Below are 22,721 nucleotides of genomic sequence, written 5' to 3'. Positions count from 1 at the left end.
CGTTTCCTCTACTGGATCAAGCAGTTAATCCTAAAGACTACTCCCCCCCAGAAGAAGAATAGGTTTCCCCCCTCAGCGTTAGTTAAATGATTCCCTATTGTTAAACTCATTGGTACATGAGTAGGTTCACCATAATGGAGGCAACGTTACAGGGACGCCTTTCTACCCTCTGCATATTCACTTCCATGTGGACTTCCTCTCCGCAGTTGTTTTGTCCTATTGTTATATTACCTATTCGGGTGTCCCCTCTCTTTTATATTACCAAATGCATTTTCAGTTGTTCCTCCTCCCGGTCTATGGAGAAAACCATCTTCTCCCTAAATTGGTTATTCACCACTTGGCATTTCACCAGGTGCCTACTTCTCACCTCCTTCCTAAATGCGTCGCTTACCCTTCGACAAGTTGAAAGAACTAGGACTGCGGGATGAAGTTGTGTTCCATACAAGGTAGCTAATTTTAAATTAGATTTGGTATGCAACTGGTTGTGAGATTATATTGCAGAGGTAATATATGGTTACCTTCCACAGCATGGATGATTTCATAGACAGTTGGAAGGTATGTGAAGGTTCCTCCTGTATTAATTCCCCCAGAAAAAGCTAGCTGTGAACAAATATTGACCTCACAAATGGATTTCTCCCCTCATGCTTCTAACAGTTTTATAAGCGGACCTGGCTTTGTTAAAATTTAGGAAAGACCACAACATTTTCCTTATTCTACCTCTTCCTTATCCTTAGGAGAGCACAGATCTTTACCATCCGACTTTTGGGGATGATCGCCATCTGTGTTAACCCCACCATTAAGGCTGAAAATGTGATAGCATTTCATTTTTAATTTCTCCAAATCAACCATTCCTTCTTCCTCCCCACTGTACCTAAGGGCGCTCGCATCCCTGGAGTTACTCCTTACAGACGTGGACGATTTGGAGGTTACATCCAAAATTTTGTCATGTTCACTTGGGTCATTGCTAGACGAGTCGGGCAAGACCAACCCCCTCCTCTTTAGCACCCACTCCTTAACATTCTGCATGCACATCGCTGGGTTCCGCAGTTTCCTTCGCAGAGTAAAAACTGTTTCGTCCCCATGTTTTTGCAACAGTTTGATGAGGTTACCAAACACATGCATTTCGTTACCTATCTGATGTTCTTCTAGAGTACCACTTTTATCAACCTTTTTCATTATTTGGCAATAATTTATTAGGTCCTCTTTCATGGATAGATCTAACTCTTCCTGCATTATTAGCACCTTCTTTCCATCCTCATCGATTCTATAAATCCAATTCAAGATACGGTCGATAGTTTTCCTGAGTTGGACTTCCTCCGGATCAACATTATCCATTCCTATTGGGGGAATGGCTTCTTCCTCTTCTGAATCCATTCCCTTCGAAAAGAAATCATGTTCATCGTCCCACGGGCCATCATTGTTTTCGGCTAAGGCCCGCCTGTACCATTTCGTCTCAGTTGCGCTGCTCTCTGCTGTAAAGACGATGAGGGGAGGGGGTGAAAATACACAAAGGTTCACATACATATTGATGAATAGATAAACACAATAGTGCACTCATTCAGATGGGGTTTGTTCGCGGAGCCCCATTACTTGTTGTGAGGGTTTCCACGGGTACATACACCTTCCTGGTAAAGGGTAAGGCGTTATCCTCCATATAGGTTAGAATATTAAAGGCTCGTGCTCTGGAGTCTTGCGCTGTAACGTAGATATAAGAATGGGGGATGAAAAGGAATTCCATTTCTGATCCAGACATTCTGTTAATCTTCAACCCGATTGATTTTTTCAATAAATGTGCTTTCACTTTGGAGTTGTCTGCTTGACCTAACCCTTCGCATGGTTCTCCAGGTTTAGAAGATGTCCCATGAATAGTGGAAGTAGGATCATTCGCCGCTGGACATTTGCATACACTATTATCCAGTTTCTCATATTCAGTCATTCTTCTGTTCTGCTCAGAAACTCCCTGTGTAAGTAGATATCTGTCTGATGTCTTCCTCCATATTACGCCTCCATGAATTGACTCTGCATTTACAGAGCCTCCCGAGTTATGCGTTAACAGAGAACCTGCGTTAAATGATTTCGTAAAGAAAAGGAGGAACATGTAGGACCTGGATGATATTTATAGGATTAAAAAATAATCCGATATTTCTTGGAGGTACCTATGATGGGAACCCCACTTCCGTGCTGTAACTCTGCCATTTCTTAGGTGCTCATTTTGGATGCTCCTTTATTCCTGCAGGTGGTAAATATTTTCTTACTCGGAATTAAGAGTAGCGCCACTAGTGACTTCATCTTGTCCTGTGGAATAGTTTATTCTCGATGCTGCTCTGTAGAGCGATCTTCTTCTTTTTGTATTATTTTTTTTTCCTTCCCTCTTAATTTACCACCATTTCATGGTGACAATGGTGCACAATCCATTATATTTTACAGAAAAAAAAAAAAAAAAAAAAAAAAAAAAACTTCAGACCCTTTCCCCTTTGATAGACGTTACAAAAATTGACCACACCTGCTTCATGAAGTTTTGTAATTTTAAAAAGGAAATTTGTTACAGTTCCACTTGGAGAACATTTCACCTTAACATCGGGGTTGCATTAAAAAAAAAAAAAAAAAGTAGGGACACCGCAATGTGTGCATGTATATTTGACGTTCCCCTGGCAGAATGGGGTGGAAAATTTTTCCACTTGCATTTGTTAATTTTGCTTTTTTTGTAACATTCAAGGAGGTTACATTTGTCAATCAGAAGGAAAGAGCTAAAACAATGCTCGTTCCTTTTGCTCCTTTGGATACAGGGCTCCTTTCCCCCATTAAGGGAGTGCTGAAAGAAAAAAAAAAATTATCTTTTCACTTTGGTCGAAATAACCTTCTCTCTGTGTAGACACCTATACAGATTTTAACACAAACTGGACGGATCCACCGACCGAAACATTTTTCTTATTCCTTAATTTTATTTTCACCCTTTTCCGTTAAAAAAAAAAAATATATATATATATTTAAAAACTCAGGAGTGTTCATTTATCCCCACACACAATTCTGTACCCAGTTGAAAGGATGCACTCAGATTTGAGCAAAAGCAAGACAACAGAAAAAGGAGCACAATCATACGCCCAGTTCTGTTGAATTATTAAATACACGGATCATTGTGAAGTAATGCGTCGCAAATGCCACGTGTTCTTCAAAAGATATGAACTATGTAACACTCAGTTATATATATAAATATAAGTGTAAATAATAAAAAAAAAAAAAAAAGCTAAGCAATAGTAATCAGGAGGATGTTGGAGAATAAACCTTGCAGATGCAGCAGGTTAGGTGCAATTTGCCACTACGTAAATTGAAAACATACTAATTCGTTCCTTTCTGGAATTCCCTGCAACTTCACAATGAATGAATACATGCGCATTTTCAGATTGAATGAAGGCTAAGGGCATGCTCGCCTAAGTTGTGAGTGTACACACACACACACACACAGTGGAAGCTACGATGCAGTCAAGATGAGCACCAAGCGTGGTTTGCCCTCCCCCGTTCGGGTGAAAATCACCTTAATGTCATTCCCATTTTGTGAAGTAATCCAATAGCTGGTTTAGCAGTGCATAGAAAAATTGAAAAAGAAAAAGATGTCAAAAAAAAAAAAACTGCCTAAAAAGTTCACAAAAAAATCCTCATTAAAAATTATCCGAGGGATGGTTGGAGCGAGAGACATGCTAGGAGATTTTCAAAGGAAAGGCGAAAATTACACGCCCATAAGCGCAGGTACATTTTTTTTTTTTTTTTTTTTTGTAATTAAAAGGAGAAAACTATTCGCATTAATTGACATAACATAGACATAGGTTTGTGTGCTCAATATAACAAGGATCCCCAGATACCTTCTACACAAAGCAGAAGAAGCATTCGTTGTTTCCTCTCTTCTTCGTTAGACAGTAACCAGGTGATACACTTCCCTTGCAAGCATCCCAGTTTTCCTCACAAAATTTAACACAGTCATCCAGCTTATCTAGATCTGAAGACTGGACTCTGGAACATGACTTATCGCCGATGGCACTTTCATTATCGTACGTCACAAAACTGCTAGTCACTTTTCCATTTTTCACATTTTTCAAAAAATGGAGTACTCTCGTGACGCCATCAACGTTTATGCCCGTTGTTCCGGTTAATTTTGATAACTCCACGGGGGAAGGGGTTTCCACAGGGTCTGAAACAGGGGGCTCAGCTCCATTAGTGCTAGCATTGGTCTGTCCAATTTCTGCACTCGAACCGCTATTTTGTGGTGTACTCTGGACTGAATTCGTATTTCCAGGGACAGTCTCTCCGCCAGTTCCATTTCCTTCTCCAGATGGTACCGGATGCGTTGCTACAGCTTGTCCGGGTGCTCCCTGTACTACCTCTCCGTCTGCTTGTTGTGCATTTTCATTTGTTAAACCTTGCTGTGGTGGTTGTTGTGGTGATTGTGTTTGTTGTTCCTGTTCCTGCTGCAGTTTTGGTTCTTGTAGTTCTGTTGCCTTTGTTGCTTCTGTTTCTGCTCCTGCTCCTGCCTCTGCTCCTGCTTTTGCTCCTGTTCCTGGTGCTGCTCCCGTTCCCGTTGTTGCTACTGTTGCTACTCCTGCTCCTGACGCTCCTACCTGCTCAGTAGCTTTCTCCTCAGTGTCCTCCCGACTAGCTTCCTGCCCAGTGGTTTGCTCCACAGTTGTGTCCTGACCCTCAACGCTATGACAAGGCGTGCTACCACATTCCCCATCCAATGCATTATAATACAGATTCTTATAAAAATCAGGAGAGTTCTTCAAGTAGTAGCTATTTATTTCTGGGTCGCCATTCGGTGCGGGAATTACCACAGGGATATCCAAATTGAAAACAGCGGCGGTGTGGATAAAGTTGTGTTCGCAATCATCTGGTCCATGCATGTCCACTTTGAATGTTCCTTCATTACCCCAGTAGTATCCCCAGCTGTTCTGCAATAACCAATAAGATTTCTTTATTCCTTCTTCATTTATGTAATTTCCATAACCAATTATATTGACTGCAAGATCTGGAGTTCCTTCCTCTCCACACAAATTCTGCACCTTCTTTCCGTTCAGATCAAAACTTAGTGCACCTGTCGCTTTTACATAAGCGATAACAGATCCTTTATTCATTATTTCTGATTTTACTAACTTGATAAATGCATCCATATTGCCCTTGAAATATTTACTCTGGTATTCGGTGTACCCCTTCGTGCTGATCGAATTAGGTTGATATTGCGCGTCTACAAGTTTAATATTTGTCCATAAGTTTTGCCAGTGACTCTTTGGTTCCGGACAGATATCATTTCCCACTTTTTTATAACAATATGGAAGGTCCGACTCGGCTGGTAAAAATTTGGTCTCTTCTAAGGTGTGCAAGAATTCTAGTGGGTTGGATGGTGTATGGCATTTGTCCTTGTTGTGTGTTTCTTTATTGGAACAATTAGCTACATACAAAGCAGAACTTGGAATGTGTTTGTATCCCTTCATACATTTTATAGTTTCTAAATGTAATTTCGAAGCGAATAGCCATGAAGTAGCACAATTTCCTTGATCGTGCACCTCCATTTTAGATAAGCAACTACTAGTATCCTTGGTTCTATCACAGTAATCATAATTACAGAACAACTTGTCTGAGAAGTGTAAGGGATACAAATCTGCACCTTCCGTTGTGGTCGAACCGGAAATGTCATCTTCGCTTTCGTCGAAGGTTTCTTCATTATTTTGCACAGTGCTATGCTCGAGGGCGGGAAGTGTGAGGCCGGTCTTGCTTCCAATCCATTGATCAACTTCCTTCAAACATAGGGCTGGATTTTTCATCTTGTTCTTTAATGAAAAGACATTAAGTTCGTTATTGTTTTGGAGCAAGGTCGTTATGTGGGCGAATACATCCTCGGGGTTAGGAAGTTCCTGATTATCCAGTGTTCCACTAGCATCCACCTCTTTCATTAACAAACAGTACTTGAGAAGTTCATACTTCAAAGAGTAATCCAAGATGGCTAGTTGATTAACCTCCTTATGAAGATTTTCTTCTCCTCCATAAATTTTGGTGAATATGTTATCAATGGTTTCCTCCAATTCTGCTTCGTTGGGGTTCTTTTCGTCTTCTCCCTTTGTTTGTATTTCCTCAAATCTATTTTTAACCTCCGTTGACACAAACTTGAAGCACTCCTCCGCCTTTTCCTTCTCCTGTAACAACAGCGTGCAGTGGTAGCACTTCTGGATATCCAACACACCACTCATAAAACATTGGTTCGCAATGGCATCACATTTTTCTGCAAGAAAAAAAAAAGAAAAAAAAAAAAAAAAAATGAAATAAATGGATATTCATGTCGAAGAGAAACAATGTTAACTTTACAACATTGAACATCAGAGCGTGTACTTCATATAATGATCATCCCGTTTGGAGAAACACCCCACCGTCATGTGAACCTACCGGGAATATCATTCATGATGGAAAAATTTTTGCTCTCCACGTAGATGGTTCCATCCCTCTCAGTAACCATCATCACTTGTATGGAGGTAATAGGTTGACCGATATCCTTCATTTTATATTTCCTAATGTCCACCTTTTTATCTGAACCTGCAAAAGGAAGAATGAGTTGCATGACGATTAGAATAGACATATGTATGATGTATGATTATGGAGAGCAATCTCCTCAGTGCCAATTATTTTCCTGTGTCTTCTTTTTGCTTCCTTACCTTCTCCCCCCTCAGCAGGATAGACCTTCCATTTAATGGTTAGTACTCCCTCATACACGTACAAGACAAGCTTAAATGTTTTATTGTTAGCACAGATGTTGTGGAGGAGATGCTTCTCCTTCTCAAATTTGATCTTGTTGTCGACCTTCATGAACAAGGGCTCCATCTCAATTTCACTGTTCGATGAGTTTACATTCATGTAGAGGTAGGGCACGAGGTACACTTGGAAGTAGGAACCGCATGGACCTGTTACTTTCACTCCCTTGTAGTTTTTTAATAACGACGCTTTCACCTGAATGGGATTTGTGAAACTCGCGGAGGAAGTGGCAGGTACTGGAGAATCTCCACTGGAAGAAGTCGGAACACTTGATGGTTGAGACACAGGAGGTGTATCCGGACTATTCGCTTCAGGTTGTGGTGACACTTCTGTATTAGTTACTTCTGGTGATTGTACTGTCGCAGCGTTGTCTCCTTCTGCACCTGGTGTACCACTGGTAGAATCTGCAGAACTTACTTCTCCATTGCCCGTACCTTGGGATAAACTTGCTGGATTATCTCCGACTGAACTTTCCGGATTATCTGTGGGTGGACTTGCTGGACCACCTTGGGATGGACTTGCTGCAGCATTTTGGGATGAACTTGTTGAATCACCTTGGGATGGACCTGCTGAACTACCTCCCGATTGACCTGCTGAATGACTTTCGGATGAACTGTCACTCTCCCCTGGGGCGCATCGCGCACCCCCACTTGCAAACGCAAGACCTGCAAAGAGGCAGTTTTCGCAACATTGTGTACGTATGTGTTGTCCCCGCTCAGGAGGCATTTATCTCCCTCTTGTACAACACCACCGTGAATGGAAGAACAAAGAGGCTCCCCCTTGTGATGAAACAAATTAGCAGAATGACTCATCATCTGTACAACTAGTAAAGCATAATACTTTCCCCACGTAAGTTTCTCTCATTGTTACCTATTAGCAGAAGGGCACAGATGCGTAACTTCATCTTGGCCCATACGGGTGATGGTAAAGAAAAAGCAGAGAAATTATGCTTAGCGCAGATAAATTTCGATGAATCCGAGCTCCCAATGAAAGGATGTAAGTTTAAGGCAGGGTTAGTCAAGGTTTACTTTTAACGAACAAGTTTGTTCTGTTCGTGAAGCATTAATGTGGCAACATATTTTGGCACTTCGCCAGAGGAAAAGGAAAAATAATACAAAATAATGCAAAATAAAGCGAAAGAAAACAGAAGAAGGGAAAAAAAAGAGTGAAGTGATGCTCATCCAATAATGATGATATGAACAGGACGATGATGACAGGTTCCCGGCTAGGAATAGGATATGGGAGGAACTTTAGTTCTTGGTGCAGTAATTTGAGCAGAAAACTGTTTAGCTCTGGAGTCTCCTCTCGGAGCCCCTTCCCGCCTGTAATTAAATCAACCAGGTGTGTGTGTATGTGTGTGCGTGAAACGAAACGCTACAGGGGGAAACGAATGCACACCAAAAGAAAAGTTAGTAAGTCACGCAGAGCTCCTTCTCCTCCCGCGTATTCCGCTTCACACCAAGGTACTCCTATCATTATCCATATTACTATTACCACTTTTATTGTTCCTTCTATTATTGTTTTTCTTTTTTCTTTTTTTTACTTGGTATACCTTCTCATTTGCACCAAGGGAGGAGTGCCCTTGAAGAATAAAATTGCGAGAGCTCAGATAAGTTGTTCTATTCCCCTGGGAGGATATGGAAGCGGGGCAGATTTAAAGAAAAAAAAAAAAAAAAAAAAAAAAAAAGAAATTATAAAATGTTGCAAAAAACTTCTGGAAATGAAACCAAGCGAACGGCTACTCGCTCCTGACCAACTCACACTTTCTCTGGTCTCAGGAAACATGCAACTGAATCAGAACGGATGAATGCAGCACGCGGAAGAAAATCACTTTAGCATCCTTTAAAAGTTAAAATGTTCTAACCTTATTTTCACTTGGGATGATTAGGGATACGAAAGCAGTGTATTCTTAACCCCTGCAACTTAATGTGTACCTCCCTTGTACGTACCAGAAGTTGTAATCATTCCTCTTTGTCGTCCCCCCCTTGGAGACATATTTTCCAGGAGGTGGATCATCTGTGTATTCTACGCATTCCTCGTTTAAAAAGGGGTAAACTCACTGTGGGTTTTTCTCCGGGGCTGCTGAAAGAAAATTTTGTAAGGTACGACCTTCAGCAAGCGTCAGGTCAAGCCCATAGCACTTCCAATGCTTTATGTCACCAAGTTCCTTTTCGCCCTAGTATGGTGGGTATATCTGGAAGGAGGAACACATGTGGTGATATTTACCGGATTGCTTTCCATTTCACGGTACTTACCCTCATTATTGAGCTTTCACCGGTCCGCCTCACAGTAGCTTCTTTCCCTACTTCCGATTCGACTACTACCCAACAATGGTGATAATTTCACTCCTGTTCCAGAGGCATCCAATTTTTCCGTCTGCTACTTGGACACCTTCCCTGCTCAGCTACAGCGACACTGAGTTGTAAGAGAAAAAACCCTCCCACATGGGGCTGTGTACATTTATTTTACCACCTAGGAGTATCCTTCCTATGCAGACAGATAAAACAAAAGTTGCGGTGAAAGTTGTGGAAGCCCTTCAAATATAAGTTCCATGGTTTGGATTCCTCCTTAACAGCTACCATCCTATAAGTGCGTTTATTCCCTTCTTCGGGGCAAAGCACTTGTGCCTCCCTTAAGGAGGATAAGTACCACGAACATGGAGCCAATAGGCATGTGCAGACATATCAGGGGGACACATTCACACAGATACATTTATATGTGTACGTTTAAGTGGATATGATATCCACGCCCTCCTTAATTCTGTGCTAATCCCTTGGGGAGTTCAGTCTCCCAAAGCAGCACTCTCCCCCTAACTCCTATGCATGTGTCCAGCAAATTGGGGAACTACACGCCCAACCAGTTAATATGGCTAGCTATGACTGCTCCCATTATTAACATCCAAACCCTTATGCCATACAGCACTTCCATCCATGGGTCCGAAACCCCATGTTACTTAAGATAAGAGCGATAGAGTAAAATTAAACTGCTCTTGTCCTGCAGTTATATTTTGGGCGGATTTAATAAAAAAGGATAAACAGCTAAAAAAAAAAAAAAATTAAAAAATCAAAAAAATTAAAAAAAAAAAAAAAAAAAAAGAACAATTGTAACGGTACGACGCACTCTGTAAGCTGCACAAAAATGAGTGGAAAGAAATTCCTACGCGCTTACAACGGAAGATAAATAGTTGGCACCCTTCCCCATTGTTATGTCAAGGTGACGGAGGCGTTAACACAACGCATATGATCTTGTTCCCTTCCTCATGACAATGTAAAGAAGAACTTTGTCTATCCTCCCTCGGTGGCCCATATTACAATGTTTTACACGTAGCAGAAGAAGCAATCACCCGTCTTCCTCCTTTTCGCTAGACAATAACCAGGAGAAATATCATCTTTGCAATTGTTCCATTCGTTATGACAGAACTGTATGCACTCCGTTCGTTTCCCTGGATTATGCGCTAAAGATCTGGAGGAGCTATGATACCCAGTAATGTTACTACCCATTGCCATATGTAGTTTTTTCCCAATTTTACCTTCCCATTTTTAATGTGTTTTAAAATGTGCAACACTTCCGTCGTTGCAGATTCTGTTCTCTCCTCGTCACTGTCACCTTACACAAGCAGTACATCCCTCTCTGTGGGGACAGACGCTGCAACGGTTAAAGAGGGCGCAGGATTTGCCTCCACTTGACCTCCCCTCAATGCTATCTCCCCAAAAGACGTTAATGGCGATTTCGATATGAACTCTCCTTTAATTTCCTCTATTTCGGCATTCTCAAAGATGCTTTTTCCTGTGTACCCCATTTCTGGTGCATCTTCTTGCGATCCTTTCGGTTCTCTAACTGGGTTAGTAGTTACTGAAGGGTCGCTGTCCTTGTAGAGCTCGCTATGTTTACCTTTCCCCTGTACAGCCAAATTTTGATTCGCGCCTGTTCGATTCTTCAGTGCGGAATCGTCCTTAGGACCGATGTTGTTATAGTAAATGCTTCCAAAGGAATCAGGGGAGCTTTTCAGGTAGTAGTTCTATAAGGGGGGTTCCCTCTGCGAAGTGCTCTTCACCACTGGCACGTCCACATTGAACGCGGCCGCAGTGTGAATGAAATTATGTTGACATCCAGGAGGAGCGTATACATCAACCCTGAAGTTGCCTTCATCACCCCAGTAGTATCCCCAACTATTTCTAATCAACCAGTAGGAACTCTTCTCACCATTCACATTGATGTAATTTCCATAACCAATTATATTCACCGCGTGGTCTGGTCTTCTATCACCGCATAGGCTCTGCACCTCCTTCCCATTGAAATCGTAACCCAAGACACCCATCGCCTTGACGTAAGCCATAATGGATCCTCTGTTCTTCACCTCGCGCTTTACCAGATTGACAAACCTCTCGATATTCCCCCTGAAGTCGTCGCTTTCGTAGGATGTGTACCCTTTTGTGCTTATCGAATTGGGCTCATATGAGGGTTCCAACAGTTTCACATTGGACCACAGATTCTGCCAGTGATCCTCCTGCTTGGGGCAAGTATTTCCGACCTTCCCATAGGAATAGGGCAACAACAACGCCGGTGGTAAAAACCCATTTTCTTCAACGATGGTGAGGAATTCATACGGATTCGATCCAGAAATGCATTTACTCTTATTTCCCCGACTGGAACAGTTAGCCACATACAGCGCAGAAGTAGCTACATGATCATACCCCTTCATACATTTTATAGTTTCTAAATGTAATTTCGAAGCGAATAGCCAAGAAAGGTTGCAATTGCCTTGTTCTTCTGTCTCTATGCGTGCGAAACAACTATTTCTATCCTTCCACCTGTTGCAGTAATCTTCATTGCAAAACATTTCCCCTGAGTGATCTGAATGGTTCACCCCGCCCTTTTGCGAAAGATCAATAACAGCGCGGTAGCCAGGCATGTGCATGTCTTTGATAACGTCTTCCTTGTCTGCTAATTTATTTTCCTCCTGTGAATCCACAGAGGTAATAACTCTTCTTTGTAAATGCTTGTATTCAAAGGGAGGCAACACCAGTCCGCGTTTATTCACTACCCACTTACTTGCATCTTTCATACAGATGGCGGGGATTTTTAACTTACCCTCCAATGTAGGTAGCTCTTCGTGCGAATGATTTTTCAGTAGGCCCTTCAAGTTCGTTAACACATCCATTTCGCTACCTATCTGATGTTCTTCTAGAGTACCACTTTTATCAACCTTTTTCATTATTTGGCAGTAAGTTATTAGGTCCTCTTTCATGGAGAGATCTAACTCATCCTGCATTATTAACACCTTCTTTCCATCCTCATCGATTCTATAAATCCAATTCAAGATACGGTCGATGGTTTTCCTGAGTTGGATTTCCTCCGGATCAACATTATCCTGAGCTTCTATTTTTATGCCCTTAAATTTATCGGTGACTTCGGAAGACACATACTTGGAGCATTCATTCGTCATGTCGTGATTCTCCATGAGCAAAGTGAACTGAAAACATTTATGAATGTCTACGTTTCCGCTGAGGTAACAGCTCGTAACGATCCGCTCGCACGTTCCTGCAAATGAGGATGAGCAGATACGCATGTATAAATGAGAGTGTATAGATCAGTCTGTCAGATGGGCACCCATCCCCCCCCCAACATGTGCATTGGATTCACCCATCAGTGTGGGGACATTTCTCCTGTACTACGATGCTAACTTGGAATGTTCTTTCGCAAGAAGTACGCTTTGCTTTTTAACAAGAAGAGGTTGCTGTCCTCCTTCCCGCTGTGCACTTGTATAGCCGTAATTGGAAGGCCCAGGTTCTTCAGTGCATATTTCCTCACGTCCACCTTGTTGTCTGCGGGGGTGGATGGAAAGAGTTACGTGCGTAAGAACTCCCAGGTGCAGCATCCCTTGCGCTGATTCCGCGGAAGAGGAACGCATTCGGTGAAGCAACATCGAGTTAGGCACTTCGGTGAATTTCTTTTCTTTTCTTTTTTATTATTTTTTATTTTTTATTTTTTTTTTTTTTTACTTTCCGTTGCCGAAGGTATTTCTTCGTAGACCTTCCACTTCAGGATGAGCTCCTTCCCCTTAATGATCACTATAAATTTAAACGTCCTTCCCTCTGTGCATTGGTTGAGAAGGGAATCAATATTTTCTTCAAATTGTAATGGCTGCGAAGAGTTCCCGTCCCCTTTGTCCCATTCCTTGGTAGTCGTTACATTTTCTATCATCCGACTTATCTGAATTGTGTTACTCTCGGCCTCGACACTTATTGATATATGTGGAACAAGGAAGACTTGGAAATTGGCGTTGCACGTCCCTGTAATTTTTACTCCATCGTGGTCTTTGAGCAAAGCCGACCTAACTTCGATCTCGATCCGCTTGCTCGCGGGGGCATCAGCAATGCCTGTGGTATTGCTAGTCGCCTGATCAACCTGTTGAGGTGACTGACCTTGCCCTGCAGGATTGTCTGCATTTGGTGGAGGCACATTTAGTGGGGTGTGTGCTATTGTACCATCTACCTCTATGCCAGAATAATATTCAGGAGAAGCATCCCCCCTACCATTCTCCTGGTCTATTGATAACTTATTTTCGTCCGTATGGTTACTGTACGCACTGGTGGGGAATGATGAACCATTCCACAGTCCTCCCGATGCTAATTGAGCGGCGACGTACGTTCCGAATAGGGCACCTGCGTAGAATTCGTCACGAATGGGTTGTATGTAAAGTGTGAATACATTATATGGATAAAATGTTTTCCTTTTACGTGGTTTATTTTCTATTGCTAAGTTTTTTTTTTTTTCTTTTTTACGAAGATTCGTCCACCCGATAAGGGATCAAGGCGTCAAATAGACGGCGTTATTTATCTCGATCCTCCCTTTTTTTCTCCATCTCCTTACATATCGCCCAGGTGAAAGAGATCCTGGGATTCATGGCGTCTCATCGAATGAACTAAATTTCCTTGGCCCTTCCTCTCAGAGACCATAAGATGCATTATATTTTGGCAGTGAATTATTTTTCCAACTTGTTTGGTTATATTTCACCATTGGGGGAATCCTCCGCTCTGTGGAAACTTTTTTTTTTTTTTTTTTTTTTTTTTCGCTTTTTTGGCAAAGGAAAAGGTTGAATATCGTGTCTTTCCTCCCATGGGCCGTGCGAATTGATCAACTAAATGTAGAAGTGCACCGAACATGACAACACGACAGAGTGGGTGGACACTCCAACAGGGCGCAACAACACGACGCTGCACCGCGCTGTGCTTCCACCGTGGAACAGCGAAAAAAAAAAAAAAAAAAAAAAAAAAAAAGAAACTTCTGATTAAATTTAAAGTGCATTACGACACAAATTCTACGTTGTAATTTTTAACGCGACCTTCACTGGGGGCACTTTTCACGGGATTCTACAGTGTGTGGTCGGTGTGGTTGCCATGGTTCCATCCGCATATAGGACAGGTAGGCAAAGGCGCGGCAACTTCTTTTTACTGTCTACTCTGCGTGTGCATGTCACGAAATGTGTTCTACGATTGATTCGGTTTAAATAATTAGCCTTTCCCCCCCACACACACTCTTGACCAACTCCTCCCCTCAGCAGAGGCACGCGTACGTCTATAAGTGCGACATTATGTACATATGTGTACTTTTTTTTTTTTTTTCCTTCTAAAAGGCGCGACTCCTGTGCAGTGATTACCATTTGAGGGGCAACCAACACGAGTGTTCTGCACGATAAAAAAAAAAAAAAAAAAAAAAGGGAGTGAAAGTTTCCACCACTATCGCGAAAGAATTACTCTCCTTGCAATGTTCGGATTTATCCAATAAAGGGATTACAAAGATGGGTACAGGAGGAAGAAAAAAAAAAAAAAAAAAAAAAAGGGGATATATGCTGGGACATGGGGAAAGGTGTGTAATGGGGGAGCCTTCATGCAACGATCTGATTCAGACCGTCTACCTACGCTGATCATCTTTCAGCAAGACGAAATGGAAAGGGAGGAGGTAATACAAAATAGTCTAACTCGCGGGGGTGCCCAAACGCTTCTTTTAAAATTGCAAGAAATGAACGACTTCATAAGACTGGACAAAGGAAATTGAGCAGTTGGCTCCAATGCGGACAAATAAAATGATCGTAAGTTGGTCTTTTTGAATTTGAGGGGAAACGAACATTTGTTATTCTTCTTCCACTTCGTGCGTAGAACGTAAATTTTCACAGGTGGATATTCCAAAGTTGGACGTGAACTATGAATAGAAAATGGGAAAAAAAAAAAAACTTTCCACCGATGGAGCAGCGGTCCTAAGGTTTTTTACTGCATTAACTATCGTTCCTTCATTCTTTCTTTTTTTCTTTTTTCTTTTTTTTTTTTTTATTTCGCTAAACATACTCAGCAATTTGGGCGTTACTATAATACCACTATGCGGAGGTGTAAATTTTTTTTTTTTTTTTTTTTTTTTTTAATTTCCATTCGAATTTGTTATCTTACCCGATTGGAACAAATTGGCGCATACCATACGTCACGTTAGTGCGGAGATAATGTGCTTGTTGCTGTAAAAACAAGCCCCCTTTGTATTTCCCTCTTCGGGGAGGACATGCACCTTTTGTTGTTTCATCTAAAATTTGCTCTCCCCAGCGATGCGGCTACCTGGAAGGAATTGTTTCGTTAACTTCTCTGTTTGTCTCCCCCTCCGAGGAGTACGTTTATCCAGGGTAGCCGCTCCGCTTCTGTGTTACTTGCAGTGATTGCTCTGTTGTGGTGGTAGGAACTTTGCGGCTTCACCCCTTCAGCACTATATCGTGCAAAATGCCATGCATTCTTAAGGTCAGAATATCGGGCATACGGGACTTTAACGCCTTCGAAAAATCAGAAGTGGATTCGCTTAAATATGTTGAGGTGGGTGTAACCGCGGATGGAGAATTACCAGGCGCACGGGTGAAATCACCGAAACGGTCAAATCGAACCATGCGTCTACAGCTACGTCAATAGCTACGACCCCTTCTTTTTCTTATGCACACTATTTGCAGGTTACACTGGGCGAAACAAAACAAAGGACGAAATTTAGTTAGTGAGAAAAACCATAAGTCCATTTGAGTTACCCTACATGAATAGACAAACATATGTGCAGTCCTTCATGAGCAAACCGTCGCATACAAACCGTCGCATACAAACCCTCGCATACAAACCCTCGCATACAAACCCTCCCATACATACCCCCATGGATCACACATATTCCTGGTACTACATTTTTATACCCCCCCCGCAGATATTAACAGACATACGGATGACCTGAACTTATCCTTCCGTCTGGAAATCGCTGACGATTCGGAGTTGCAGACATGCCCGCTGAAGATAACGGTAAGGAGGGGATGAGAGGGGTACCGAAAACTGGAGATGAAAAAAGGGAAAACAGAGTTTCACCATGAACGGTACCAATAGGAGTAGTACCACAGATAGTTGCATCGGAAGGAGAGGTACTTTCCCCAGTGATCCCCTTCTTGGTGACGACATAAATTGTTACTTCCCCGATTCATTCGCAGATAGATGATGTGGAAAACATAAACAGTGGATATATCCAAATAGATTTCAGCTTTTTTTACTTCCACGACAATTTGAAGTTGGAGGGATGGTTTCCTCTGTATGATTCCTTAGCCGGACTTAAAGGTTCCTTTGCGTTCACCTCCTATGATGAAAAATCCACACGTCTAACAACACACCCATCGGCACTGGCGCTTCCGTGTGGGTGTTCTCCTCCATACATAACCCCTTCACGACAACCATATATGTTTGCGTCCCCTTTCTCCCCCTCCTCCCCTTTGTCCCATGGATCATTTCTATGCTAGGCGAACTGTACTGTACCATCAAATGGGAATTCTTTGAGGAAAAAAATCCTTACAATGATAATAGCGCAGGTAAGGGCGTCATCTGTGAGAGGGATCACATGGTGCCTCACTTGACTCTCCACTTGATATTTTCACTGCGCTCTTCAGAGCGACCTCTCCGTTGGCATCCCCGTCAGTCGCCCCTACCCCCCTTCCTACTTCAGATGTCCTCCTCCTAGGCACAACGTCTTTTCCCAAAAACTCCCCCTACTATATCGAACAAATTATAAACTTCGCTGTAAGATAAGTGTAACTGCACGGTCTTCTGTGCGTGCACACGTGTATACAAATCGACTGTTCAAGAATTCCGAATGTTGATGCACCCATGAATCAGTGTATGTTCAGCTGGAGGAATAATCAGATAATGAAAATCTTCTTCCCCTTTTTTGCTTTTTCCTGGTAGCATGAATTGAAAATTGTAAATGATCCTGAATATGACTGGAAGGACTTGATAAGATCGAACAGGTGTGAACAAAAAAAAAAAAAAAAAAAAAAAAATGGTAAATGAGACAACATTCGAACAGATTCTTTTTCCATTTAATCTGCCCCCCTTCTCTTCATCCATGTAACCCGTTTCCTCGCCCCACTGGCAGAAACTCCAATGAGGCAAGATGTGACGTCATACAGAACTCCTTCATGGAAACGAGGAAAATTATTGGAAAAAAGGTACCCATGAGTGCTTTCCCTTTTTTTTTTTTTTTTTTTGTTAAGTGTAACACCTAGGTATTATGCATCTGTGGAATCCCTTTTCAGTTATATGCTAATCAAGGGTGTCTGACTCTTTCCCTTCGAGCAGGCTAAACTGTTGGGCGGGAATGCCATTATTGGTTATCAAGAACATTTGAACTTGGAGGGAGGCACGACAAACAAGTAAGTCTCCATTCTTTACACGTCTTTACCTCTATGTCGATACTCCACCTTCATGGCAATACTGTTACACCCGACACATTCTCCATCCCTCTGCCTCCGCAAAGAATTTGTATTCGCATCATAGGGACAGTTGTGAAGCTAGGGGTGAAGAACCTCAACGACCCCCACTATGCCACCCCCGGGGGAAACAGAATAATAAAAAATATTTTACGCAACAATGAGCTCCTACGGCAAAACAGCTTGGAAAGAAATAAGGAAATGAAATTGCACAAGAGAGATAGCACTCTCCCGAACTCAACCTTCAATTTTGTGGATGTTATATTGCTCACCATCGACTCTCTTCCAAATAGTGTCAAGTACACATATGGTAGGTTTCGCTGAGGTGGACACGCTGTATGCACGTGCCCATGTGGATATGCGTGGAGGGCGATCACGCTCACACAGACACAGGTATAGACACAGGTATAGACACAGGCATAGACACAGGCGCTCAACACAGAGACGTGCATATTCACTACCCCCCCTATAGGAGGACTTGTAGCCGCCAAGTCGGTCAAGGTTCTACATCAGCGGCTGACGGAGCAACACCGAGACGAATGGCTCCTAGAGATAAGGGACGAAGTAAGGGAAGAGCGGGAAAGAAAAAAAAAAAAAAATAAATAAAAATAAAACAAAACAAAACAAAATGAGCAAATAAACGAGCAAACCTACGCCTTGCGACAGAGTCATGAGTAGGAATCATGACCCACTCTTTGACATGCACAAACGTGTCTTTCTTCCCCTCCCCTCGTAGATCAAATCGAATGCAACCTTTCTATCTTGCAACGTTATTTTGGGTAACACATACAATGCGCACTCATGTGGAGGGATAATGCATATGGGGGGAAATATTCTCTCTTCATCCGTCATCGTTTTGAAGTTGACATACATTAGTACATAAAGAACAGACGATAACGTCACAGTGGTATCTTCCCATGGTGCTACCTCTGAATGAGCATTTTCTTCATCCTTTTTTTTTTTTTTCTTTGCAGGTTACAAAGAGGACACATATATTTTCAACGATGTGATTATTCTCTTTTGCTACGGCACGGCCATAAGTGTGATGTCTTCCTTTTTTCAAGATGATAAAATAATTCCTTATGCGAACAGTGAAAGGCATAGGCACCATTCCTCTAAGGGTGGATCCTCCAATGCGCACAGGAATTCTAGTTGCGTCTATTTGCACTATGCGTCAGATGACATAGAGAGAAACACAGTCCTCTGTAGGTAGGTGAAAACAAGCGACGACACGTAACTGCGAAAATATTTCATCGTACATTGAATATTTATTTTGTCTATTTCTTTTCCACCCCCATTTTACTGTGCCCTTTCCTCCTATAACAGAGTCTGCAATGAAGCGCCTGTACCGAAGATCCTGATTTCGTCCGCCAGCGTGCCACAAAATCTGGCCGTCATTGGGAAGTAGGCCTTTCGTAGCGGACCAACATGGTCTATTCGGTGGGAAGGACGATGAGATAACATGTCAGTTCTGATTCGTCTTCTCAGTCCGATCTGTTCGATTCATCCAACTTTTTCCCTCCCCTCCCCGAAGCGGTTTCCTCATCTCCGCCTTCGTCGTGTACCCGCTGAAGAAGAATTACGGAGAGCACCTGGCCTCGGAGGTAAGAAAAATGACACAGCGGGGCCCGTGCGCATCTGGGATGGAGACCCTGTGCTCGGGTGATGTATGCTGAGAGGGGTGTGGGAACCCACCTTGTCATATAATCCCTCTTCCAGAAGTCAGATTCCCTTGCTCTTTGGTTTTCCACACACACAACAATAATGTTCTTCCTTTCCCCCCCCCTACAGATAAGCGAGATTTTCCCCTTTCTGGAACTAAACCTGCACAAGCAAATCATATGCAAGCTTCTAGTTAACGGATTCAATAGCATGTTCGACTACAATTTGAAGTTATGCTTTAACCAGAACTACCTGTTCGGCTACTGTTGCGGGACGGGTATGTGCATGTATGGCACATATTCAGAAAACAAATTTCTCATCAAGTCAAACTACAAGGATAATTTCTACATCAGGAACAAGAGCATAAGTGCAAGGGAATTAAAGATAATTTACGATAATTTAAATTATCGTTCCTTTTTCTGTAGAAACAAAAGTCTCTTATCTCCAGTATTCATACAAGGGGACATGGTACAGGATAGCGATGGCAGATTGGACCCTTCGCAAAGTTACAAAAACAAACTGATGAACCTGAGCGTGCATGATATGATTGAGCAAGCCTTTTCTGAGCAACTATCCATAGAATCCACAAAGCGGAACACAAACGGGCATGAGCAATCTACATCTGATAAAATAAAATGCAACAACTACTTCAGACTGAGGGAAATTTACTTGAAGGAGGAAGAGGAATTATTGAATTACCCAAACGAAAGTGATCATCTTAAGAGAGACAACGGTATGGAGCATACCCAATTAGGTATCAAAGAAAGGAAGAGAATTAAAAAAAAAAAGGAGAAAAAAAAAGCCAAGAGGGTAAAAAATAAAGGATACATTTACGAGGTAGAAGATCATCTCGATAATATTACTCTACTTAATATTTACGAAGACAGTATTGCTCTGTACAACTATATTTTCAACTTGGACGTCAACAACTATCTTGCAAATAAGAGGTATGACAGTGGGGCCCTCCCGTCCAAGGGTACTCCTCCAAATGGTGAGAAGCAGAGTGGAAAAAAGGTCCAGAATGTCACTCAAGGGGAGAAGGAAAGACCCACCAAGGAGGAATTCCCTAAGGAAGAATTATCAAAAGGGGAAGCACTCAGCTACGGTGACAATTTAAAAATAATGGGATCATCCCAATTGAAAACACAGAAGGAATTAACGAGACAATCACTATCACATTCGAATGGAGAAAAGAGAAGTAGTGACCCCCATAGCGATGCCAGAAGCCAAGTGGACAGAAGAAGTCGAGTCGAAAGGGAGTCCCTCCTGTCGAATGTTATGCAAGACCATAGCCCTTATGGTACCCCCACAGGTACTTCCATTAGCGTGTCCAAATCGAATGAGGAGAAGAAATTGTCTGCACTCTTCCTGCCAGACTCTCGCTCGCGGATAGTGAGATCGTGCAATCGTTCATTCGCTCTAGACAGGAGCGAAAATACTCTTCCTTTCGATGGAGAGTTTAGGAAAGGAGGAATTCAGGACAACCCCAAATACTTTTTCTACATGTGCACGTTGGACATTCTCCCCAGCATAAGGTTCGAAACGTTCTACGATCAGCAGGATGGTCGAACAGGAGAAAATAAGGTAACGTCAAGTTGGGAGGAAGGAAATAAGGCAGATGCAAACTCTGGAAAAGCAAATCAGATGACTATCCCCATTGAGAGGAAGAGGGAATTCCTCATTGGAAGCAACTCACCCAGGGGCACCATGAATAGCTGCATAATGGACTTCATCAGCAAGGGTACCAGAAGGGGGGAAAGGCAAAGAGACTCCAAGGAAAGTGTATCCAATGAGGGGAGGGGGGTAAACATGATGGGGCCCCTTTTGCACAAAGAACGGGATGACTTATTCAGTGATCAGTGGAGCGACCAGGTTAGTGAGTATCCCACCGAGGGGTGCATGGACCTGGTTGGGAATAAATTTAGGAAGGACCATGGGGAAGTGACTATGGATAAACTTGTATCCCTTCCAAGGGATAACCCCCCCACTGAAAGGAGAATCCTAACGGACGAAGAGGAGAGAAGGAAAAAAAAAACGAAAAAAAAAGCAGAAAAAAAAAACAAAAATAAAGGAAAACACACATACTTGAATAATCTCTCAAAAAGCTACCTCTACCTGATTAAGAGGATAAACCTATTCAGTGAAAACAATGAACAAGTAGATGTAGTGTATGAGAAAATCAACAAGGCATTCAACGATCTATATAATGTTCTAATATTTTATATATTTGCAAATAAGATGTGTCCTTGTTGTATATACAGTATCAAGTATCACTTCGCGTTCATATCTGTGGACGTATTGGAAATTATGCTAACTGGTCATTTGGTGAAGATAAAAAATAACAACTCCATAAGTTTAGAGTTGAAAAGTATGAACCGATTGATGCAGGAAAATCTCTTGAAGCATTTTTTCAATTACCTAGAAAATTACTATATAGAAAAGTGGCAGCTATTTTTTAATTCCCCTGAATTCTTCTCCCCAACGAAAGGAAATAACAAAATGGGCCTGCGCAGGAAGAATCATTACGAAGACGATAACGCCCCTGGTAGAGAGGGGAAAAAAAAAGGAATATTTCATGCATTGGTCGCCAAATTGCTCCAGCTTGGTTTGTACTTCTCCCATAGGGGGGATGGTAGCAAATCGAAAGGAATGGTGAGAACCAGAACAGGGAAAGGTAAGGAAGGAAAAGGAAAAACTGGAAAAGGAGAAACTGGAGGAACACATTCAAAGGATACTGTGACACAACGAGGTGAAGAAAAAGAAACGCAAGGGAATAGAAGAAATAAACTAAGCTTGTTCCTAAAGAAGACAACAAAAAAAAAAAGGAAGCAATCAACCGATAAGTACAACTTGTCTGACACACTGTTCCTTTTTAATGACCTTAAAAATTACATCATCCTTGAGAACAGAAAGCATTTGTTTGATTCCTTTACGGAACAGAAGTTCTCCTCAATCATAATAACCCCATTAAATATCCTTCCAAACGTTATTATAAAAAAATACTTCGGCATTATCTCCTTACACATAGTCAAAGAAAATGTAAACCTAAAGCAGTTTGATGTTTTTTACCAGAGTATAATATCAGACATTTTATTTATTGCTAAATCTCACATTAAAGCTATTGGAGCTAATTTAATTTGTTCCTTTAGGATTACAAACTTCTTCATGCGTGAGGAGCGGTCTCACGCCTACGCGCTGATCAGCATTTGCGGCGATGTCGCCAAAATTTGAAGTCGGAGAAGGGGAAAAAAAAGGCCCAAAAAAAGAGCAAAAAAAGAGCAAAAAAAGAGCAAAAAAGAGAAAAAAAAGAGAAAAAAAAAGAGCAAAAAATGGGAATAAATGGGGAAGAATCCTCCCCCAATATGATACTGTTATCGCAGGTTGAATACTCTCACTGTTGAAGCAGTCGCTATTAAGTGTACATCGTGCGGGCACATTATTACTTACGCGATTGCCTCCTTGGGAGTACGTACCATGTGGTACGTTCTTCTCCGTTAATCACATA

General features: G+C 42.0%; 4 protein-coding genes across 4 annotated transcripts; 1 reads left to right on the top strand and 3 right to left on the bottom strand.

Annotated features, from left to right (window-relative positions):
- Nucleotides 1-708: 708 nt before the first annotated feature.
- Nucleotides 709-2,098, bottom strand: PKNH_0413300 (cysteine protease, putative; the record flags this gene model as incomplete). Its single annotated transcript, XM_002257921.1, has 2 exons — nt 709-1,472; nt 1,591-2,098. The coding sequence occupies 2 exons, from the start codon at nt 2,096-2,098 to the stop codon at nt 709-711; spliced, it is 1,272 nt and encodes a 423-aa protein (XP_002257957.1).
- Nucleotides 2,099-3,860: 1,762 nt separating this feature from the next.
- PKNH_0413200 (cysteine protease, putative) lies at nt 3,861-7,693 on the bottom strand (the record flags this gene model as incomplete). The annotated part of the gene is made up of 4 exons (XM_039113862.1): nt 3,861-6,265; nt 6,427-6,573; nt 6,693-7,454; nt 7,660-7,693. The coding sequence occupies 4 exons, from the start codon at nt 7,691-7,693 to the stop codon at nt 3,861-3,863; spliced, it is 3,348 nt and encodes a 1,115-aa protein (XP_038969474.1).
- Nucleotides 7,694-10,106: 2,413 nt separating this feature from the next.
- Nucleotides 10,107-13,696, bottom strand: PKNH_0413100 (cysteine protease, putative; the record flags this gene model as incomplete). The annotated part of the gene is made up of 6 exons (XM_002257919.1): nt 10,107-10,318; nt 10,477-10,807; nt 10,859-12,330; nt 12,474-12,614; nt 12,792-13,454; nt 13,663-13,696. 6 exons carry the CDS (start codon nt 13,694-13,696, stop codon nt 10,107-10,109), a joined length of 2,853 nt encoding a protein of 950 aa, XP_002257955.1.
- A 1,855-nt stretch (nt 13,697-15,551) lies between these two features.
- PKNH_0413000 (conserved Plasmodium protein, unknown function) lies at nt 15,552-22,447 on the top strand (the record flags this gene model as incomplete). Its single annotated transcript, XM_002257918.1, has 16 exons — nt 15,552-15,641; nt 15,773-15,809; nt 16,012-16,103; nt 16,286-16,409; nt 16,589-16,657; nt 16,792-16,865; nt 17,031-17,092; nt 17,221-17,293; nt 17,424-17,497; nt 17,602-17,864; nt 18,027-18,118; nt 18,291-18,333; nt 18,529-18,763; nt 18,881-18,958; nt 19,089-19,158; nt 19,346-22,447. The coding sequence occupies 16 exons, from the start codon at nt 15,552-15,554 to the stop codon at nt 22,445-22,447; spliced, it is 4,578 nt and encodes a 1,525-aa protein (XP_002257954.1).
- Nucleotides 22,448-22,721: the final 274 nt, after the last annotated feature.

Source organism: Plasmodium knowlesi (assembly GCF_000006355.2).
Source record: "Plasmodium knowlesi strain H genome assembly, chromosome: 4".
Lineage (NCBI taxonomy): Eukaryota > Apicomplexa > Aconoidasida > Haemosporida > Plasmodiidae > Plasmodium > Plasmodium knowlesi.
The sequence above is the reverse complement of the archived record's forward strand: the minus strand, read 5'-3'. Positions and strand labels throughout refer to the sequence as shown.